Below are 6,703 nucleotides of genomic sequence, written 5' to 3' on the forward strand. Positions count from 1 at the left end.
TATATATATATATATTCTGAGGCCAAGTGTAGTAGCTCACGCCTATAATCTCAAGTTTTTGGGAGGCCGAGGTGAGCAGATCCCTTGAACCTAGGAGTTCAGTTGAAGACCAGCCTGAGTAACATAGTAACAAACCCTATTTATACAAAAAATACAAAAATTAGCCAGGCATGGTGGTGTGTGCCTGTAGTCCCAGCTACTTAGGAGTCTGAGGTAGGAGGATCACCTGAGCTCGGGAGGTCGAGGCTGCAGTAAACCATGATCACACTACTGGGCACTCCAGCCTGGGTGACAGAGCAAGACCCTTTCTCTAAACAAAATAAAACACTCTGGCAGGAATGGTGGCTTATGCCTGTAGTACCATCACTTTATGAGGCTGAGGTGGGAGGATCACTTGAGCTCAGGAGGTTGAGGATGCAGTGAGCCAAGATTGCACCACTGCACTCTAGCCAAGGTGACAGAGCAAGGCCTTAAACAAGCACACAAAAGCCACAGACACACACACTCACTCTGGTCACTATAGCAGGGCATTAAAATTTATCTTATCTCTCAACTCCCAGGATCCTGGTCAGGTCTGTGGTTTTCTGATCCTTGAGTCCAGAAACCCACCTTAAGTTGTTACACACACTAAGATCATTAGCATTATTTATTTTAATTCACAGATGAGAAGAAACTGGATATCTGATCTAGTTCATCCTCATTTCTTGCCACATGTTCTCTCCATGATAATATGTGCCAAGGGGCAGTCTAGCTTGAATATCCCACTGATGATGGAATTATCATGGGAATCATGGGATAATAATCATGGGATTATCAGTGGGAATATCCCACTGACGATGAAGGAAACTTACTGTTTCCTGGGGCATTCATTTCGTCTCTGAGTACTTGGACACTCCCTATATACAACTTCTCAAGCCTTCCTGAATGCAATCTTATATCTGCAAATTGTGATAATGAGTCAAAGCAATTTCTGGTGTCATCCTTTGTGGCTTGACTGAAAAATCACAAATACTCCTTTTATTGGCATTGTTACCAAGTTCTACCAGAGTGGCCAAGTGTATCGGCTTGTTTAAGCAGGAAGAGGAATTCATGCTAAAGTTCATCTCTAAAGGAAGATACCTCGGCATTCATTACTAACGGTGACGGATTGAGAAAGGATCTTGCGGTTTGGGATGGAAGATGAATACAGAAGAGTTTCTGACTCTAGGTGGTTCTGAGGTTATGTATAAAGTCAAGGTGACACTTCCTTGTTTTGAGACCTTTTTTCTTTTCTTTTTTTGAGACAGGGTCTTGCTCTGTTGCCCAGGCTGGAGTGCAGTGGCATGTTTACAGCTCACTGCAGCCTTAACTTCCTAGGCTCAAGTGATTCTCCCACCTCAGCCTCTCTAGTAGCTGGGCATACAGGCATGCGCCACCATACACGGCTAATTTTTGTATTTTTTGTAGAGACAGGTTTTCACCATGTTGCCCAGGCAGGCTGGTCTCAAACTCCTGGACTCAAGCTATCCATCCGCCTCAGTCTCCCAAAGTGCTAGGATTACAGGTGTGAGCCACCATGCCTGGCCAAGGCCCCCTCCCCTCCCCCTTTTTCTTTTCTTCTTCTTCTTTTTTTTTTTTTTTTTTTTTTTTTGAGATGGAGTTTTGCTCTTCTTGCCCAGGCTGGAGTGCAGTGGTGCAATCTCAGCTCACTGAAACCTCCACCTCCCAGGTTCAAGCAATTCTCCTGCCTCAGCCTCCCAAGTAGCTGGATTTACAGGCATGCACCACCATGCATGGCTAATTTTGTATTTTTAGTACAGACGGGGTTTTCTCTATGTTGCTCAGGCTGGTCTCGAACTCCCGACCTCAGGTGATCTGCCTGCCTCGGCCTCCCAAAGTGCTGAGATTAGAGGTGTGAGCCATCGCACCCGGCCAAGGCCTCTTTTCTATCAGTATCCAAGTCTTAGGATATTGTCACTCAAAACAGAGATGATGGCTTCTCAGAGAATTTAGTGCTGTGTTTTTCAACTGTCGTCTCCAGCCAAGCCACCCTGGAAATCTATATATAAATACATAAAATACTAAATTATGAGAATTAAGTTATAGCTTAGCACTATCTTGATATCAGAGATGAGAACTTAGAACTCACAGAAACTTTCAGAAGCAGTTGTCTGCTTTCCACATTCTGATCCATGGCTAGAGACAGAGGACTCAATTGCCACTTCTGAATTAATGCCTCCCTTTAGTCATTGGCTTTTTGTTTTATTATTTTCATTATTATTTTGAGACAGGGTTTTGTTGCCCAAGATGGAGTGCAGTGGCGCAGTCTTGGTTCACTGCAGCCTCTGCTTCCCAGGCTCATGCGATTCTCTCACCTCAATCTCCCAAGTAGCTGGGACTACAGTCATGTGCCACCACACCCAGCTAATCTTGTATTTTTTGTAAAGATGGGGTTTCACCATGTTGGCTAGGCTGGTCCTGAACTCCTGGACTCAAATGATTTGCATGTCTCGGCCTCCCACAGTGCTGGGATTACTGCACTTTGCAGTGAGCCACTGCACCTGGCTCGTTTCCTTATTTGTATTAATTTTTTAACCTTACCATTTGAAGATGTTGGTAAATAACGGACACCAAAAAGGAGGCAAGCAAATAATGAGGCCTGAAGATCACTGAAGACCCACCACCTGCAAAGTCCAACTCAGTGGTACTTCTTAGATGTTTGGGAGGGGCTCACTGAAGTCTTGACCTCCAGGGCTGAAGCAGTGCTACCACCTCAGTCTCCCAAGTGGCTGGGACTACAGCGTGCACCACTATGCCTAGCTAATTGAATTTTTTGTAGAGATGGGGTCTTGCTATGTTGGCTAGACTGGTCTCAATCTCTTGGCCTCAAGTGATCGTCCCACCTCAGTCTCTCAAAGTGCTGGTACTGCAGGTGTGAGTCACTGTGCCCCGCCTATTGGTTGGTTTTGTTGTTTATTTCTTGCTTCCTCAAACTCATAACTTGCCATTTTGTTCAAGGGCCACCCATTCGTAGAACAGTGTGCCTGGGGCTCCTCCAGCTGGCTTCACACAATTAGCTATTTACCAAAGCAGAATTCACCTGTGTGATTCTTGAATCATTAGGCTAAAGGACAGGGTTATCCAAACTTTCCTGCTTGAACAGAAACTACACTTTCTCAGCAAAAAACAAACAAACAAACAAAAAAAAACAAAAAAAAAACCAGGCATTTCAGCCCTAGTCTTCAAGTAGTAATGGGAAAATGAGAGAATGTTCTTGGGATATGCAGTGGGTGCATCTAGCACAAGAGCCATGGAAGAGGAATACTTTAGGTTTCAGGTCACTGGAGTTCAGGGTTCAAAGGAATTAATGGAGCCTCAACTGGGGCTGATTCTGCCATTCTTCACACTGTAACTACAAAGTTTATACATTTCTCTCCCTGGAAAACTTTTTTTCCTATCCAAAGGGAAAGGAAAACCAACCCGATTTATCCAAAAGCTATTCTCCTGAAGAACCAGAGTCCTACGATATCTGGATAGTTTCTAGAGAAACGATGCAGATTTTCACCCTTACGGACTCTTTAAGCTTTAGGGTTTAAAAACCACTAGGCTGCTTCCCATTTTGCAGGGCAACTGGGACTACAAGACCCTAATTAACTGAAATCCCTACTGTTCCAGATGTGGAGGGAAGCTGGTGGTAGGGGATGGCCAGATGGCAGTAAATATCCCTCACCAAGCCTTACACCAAGGCTGTTGTTCACCAGCAGTAGAACAGCTTCTGTAATTTCAGTTCCTTTTTATTTATCCTGCTTAGAAATGGCAAAAGAAAGTCAGATGAGGAATGTGGAGGAGGAGAAACAAGAAGTGGGGAGGAGGGAGATACTTTTTTTTTTTTCTTTTTTTTTTTTTTTTTTTGAGACGGAGTCTCACTCCTGTCTCTTATACACATCTAGATGTGTATAAGAGACAGCCCGAGTAGCTGGGATTACAGGTGCCCACCACCACGCCCAGCTAATTTTTTGTATTTTTAGTAGAGATAGGGTTTCACCGTGTTAGCCAGGATGGTCTCGATCTCCTGACCTTGTGATCCACCCACCTCGGCCTCCCAAAGTGCTGGGATTACAGGTGTGCACCACAGCTCCCTGCCAGGAGGGAGATAATTTTTCACAACAGGATAATGTGCCTTAGACAATCGAGTGTTGTCCACATTTCAGTGCAGATTCTTGGAGTTATTTCAAAGTTTCTTCTGATTTGATCTAGAAGAACAAGGCTGGGGCAAGATTATCCAAACCTGAAATCATGGCCTCAGGAATACCTTTATGCCAAGTCTTGGGATGTGGGTTTTGGTATAAGCAGCTCTCTTCTTTACAACTGCTTTGCTGTTTGTGAGGTCAGAACAGGAGCCCTCTTTCTCAATGACGATTAAAATAAAACTTCAGGGTAAAGTTTTTGAATCTTAGCAACACATGGAAACATATGTCCTGTTGCCAAAAAAATTTTAATTGCCTAATCCAAACCAGAATATTTAGATCAACTTGTATACTGTATCTTATCTCTGATGTACTATCTCTAGTCCTCAGCATTATTCTTCATAAAACCAAATACCCACTTAGTTGCTGAGTGGCCAGATCTAAGAGAAAGCTTTTCTGCCTTTAAAGGGATGGCCTTTTGAATAATTGAGCAGACAAAACATTGTAATGTGAAATATTTGTAAATCACTGGTCAGCTCTAGTCAACCTCTTGGTGCTTTTGTTTCCTCTGGTCCCAGATGTGTCTCCTGGCTCTGGAAAGGGAGAGGCCAGTAGTAGCATCAGAAAAGGGAGCAACTAACTAGAAAACACCTAAGTTATGAGGTTTGTACTTTTCCTGATTTAGAGAAAGTCCACATCTCAGGAGATAAACAGCTCTGGCTGCAGCTCTCTGGAGTAATCCCCTGAAATGGTGCCAGAGGGAGCATGTAGGGTAGCCAAGATTCTGACTCCTTGAATCATGGTCTAGCAAAGCCCTCAGACCCTGCATGAGAGCGCTTCCTATTTGTAAAATATCCTTGGGATCTCTTCAGTGAGGCTTGGGGGCCAGGTCAGCCCCATTCCCAGCTGGGACTTGCAGAGCTCCTCTGAGAGACTGGACCTTCACATTCCTTGAGATGGACGTTCACATTCTCTAACTGCTGGGCCCTCACCAGCCAGCCCCACTGCCTCTGCCGCCTTTCTCACACACACAAGCCTGCTGCCGCAGGTGCCAGAGCATTCGGTCAAAGCAGGGCGCCACAACCACAGAGCAAATGAGGGAAGTGGGGCCGAGACACAAACATCCTGTCCTAATGACATCAAGCGGCTCCAGCTTGAGAATCGGGGTCACTGCCCTATGACATACACAAACGTCTCATCCCTCTAGTCACTGCCAATAAGAGGGCACTTTCTCCTGTGTCCATGGGTTGAAAAAGTGCCATCCTTTGGCTTGTGATGTCAGTGATAGGAGACAGTGACTGGAACACTCCGCTGCTGACCGGATGAGTAGGGATATGCTGAGCAGAGGCCAGGCAGGAGATCTGCTGAGGATGAAGTGAGCGCAGGCTCGCCGGGCATTCCATCTCCTTCAAGGCACCAGTTTAAGAGAGAGGGACTGAATGAGGAGCACAGAGCCGGAGCTCCCTCCGTTCAGTCCACCCCATCTTTCCAGGACTCTCCCTTGCCCAGCTCTGTTTTTCTTTGCAGGACTTGGGGGTTCTTGGGCCAGGTCTCTCATCTTGTGTATGATCGCTTCCAGCTAAAGATCTCCTCCAGGTTGGAAGAGGAAGCGACCTCTCGCCTCTGCAAGGCTCCCCCGCGACGACGGCCCCCAAGGAAGGAAGCTCTGTGCCTGCTCAGCCCTTTCATCCTCTCCTCCATTCGGAAGAACTCAGTCAAGGCCCGGAAGGACTCCAGGATGACCTCGTGGCTCCAGGCTGGCAAGGGCTCCTGGCGCAGGAAGCCACAGTGGCCTCCGTGGCGACTGAGCAGGAGGAAGAAGTAGGGGTTGCTGTGGAAGAGTTCAGTGGTCAGAGTGTGGTCTGGGGGTCCACACACGGGGTCGTCAGCACTGCAGATACATAGCACAGGCACGGCCGCCTCGTCCACATCCCGGAGGGGGTCGTTGCGGTCCCAGTAGGTATCCCAGCTGATGGGGAAGCTTTTGGTGTGGCAGAAGAGAGCCTCCTCAAACTCTCGAAGGGAACGGCTCCTGAACAGTCTGCTGGTGTCCACAGTGTCCTCTAGGGCTGTGGCATACCTGGCAGCGAGTTGTTGTGTGGGGAAGGTGGGAAAGAGAGGGAAGAATGAGAACATCAGGTGACAGCAGATGAGATAGAGAGACAGCCCGCAGGCCAGATCTGGCCACAGAAGCTTTCTTTGGCCATTTAGGGCTTTGAAAAAATTTCATTTCATGGCCATCATTTAAAACCAGATGAGGCTGGTTGCGGTGGCTCACACCTGTAATCTAAGCACTTTGGGAGGCCGAGGTGGGTGGATTGCTTGAGTCCAGGAGTTTGAGAACAGCCTGGGCAACATGGCGAAAACCCATCTCTAAAAAAAAAAAAAAAGAAAAAAAAATTAGCCTGTTATGGTGGCTCAAGCCTATGGTCCCAGCTACTCAGGAGGCTGAGGTGGGAGGACTCCTTGAGCCTGGGAGGTCAAGGCTGCAGTGAGCTATGACTGTACCATTGCATTCCAGGCTGGGTGACACAGAC

The 6,703-nt window shown here is 46.8% G+C and overlaps 1 protein-coding gene across 1 annotated transcript in view; it reads right to left on the reverse strand.

The window, feature by feature from the left end:
- Nucleotides 1-4,422: 4,422 nt before the first annotated feature.
- ABHD15 (abhydrolase domain containing 15) overlaps nt 4,423-6,703 on the reverse strand; it is a gene marked incomplete at its 5' end in the record, with an annotated part of 5,342 nt that continues 3,061 nt past the window's right edge. The window contains one exon of the mRNA XM_011990387.1: nt 4,423-6,246. Coding sequence (XP_011845777.1) covers nt 5,721-6,246 — 526 coding nt within the window. The remainder of the gene's footprint in view (nt 6,247-6,703) is intronic.

This window comes from Mandrillus leucophaeus, unplaced genomic scaffold (assembly GCF_000951045.1).
Source record: "Mandrillus leucophaeus isolate KB7577 unplaced genomic scaffold, Mleu.le_1.0 Scaffold379, whole genome shotgun sequence".
Lineage (NCBI taxonomy): Eukaryota > Metazoa > Chordata > Mammalia > Primates > Cercopithecidae > Mandrillus > Mandrillus leucophaeus.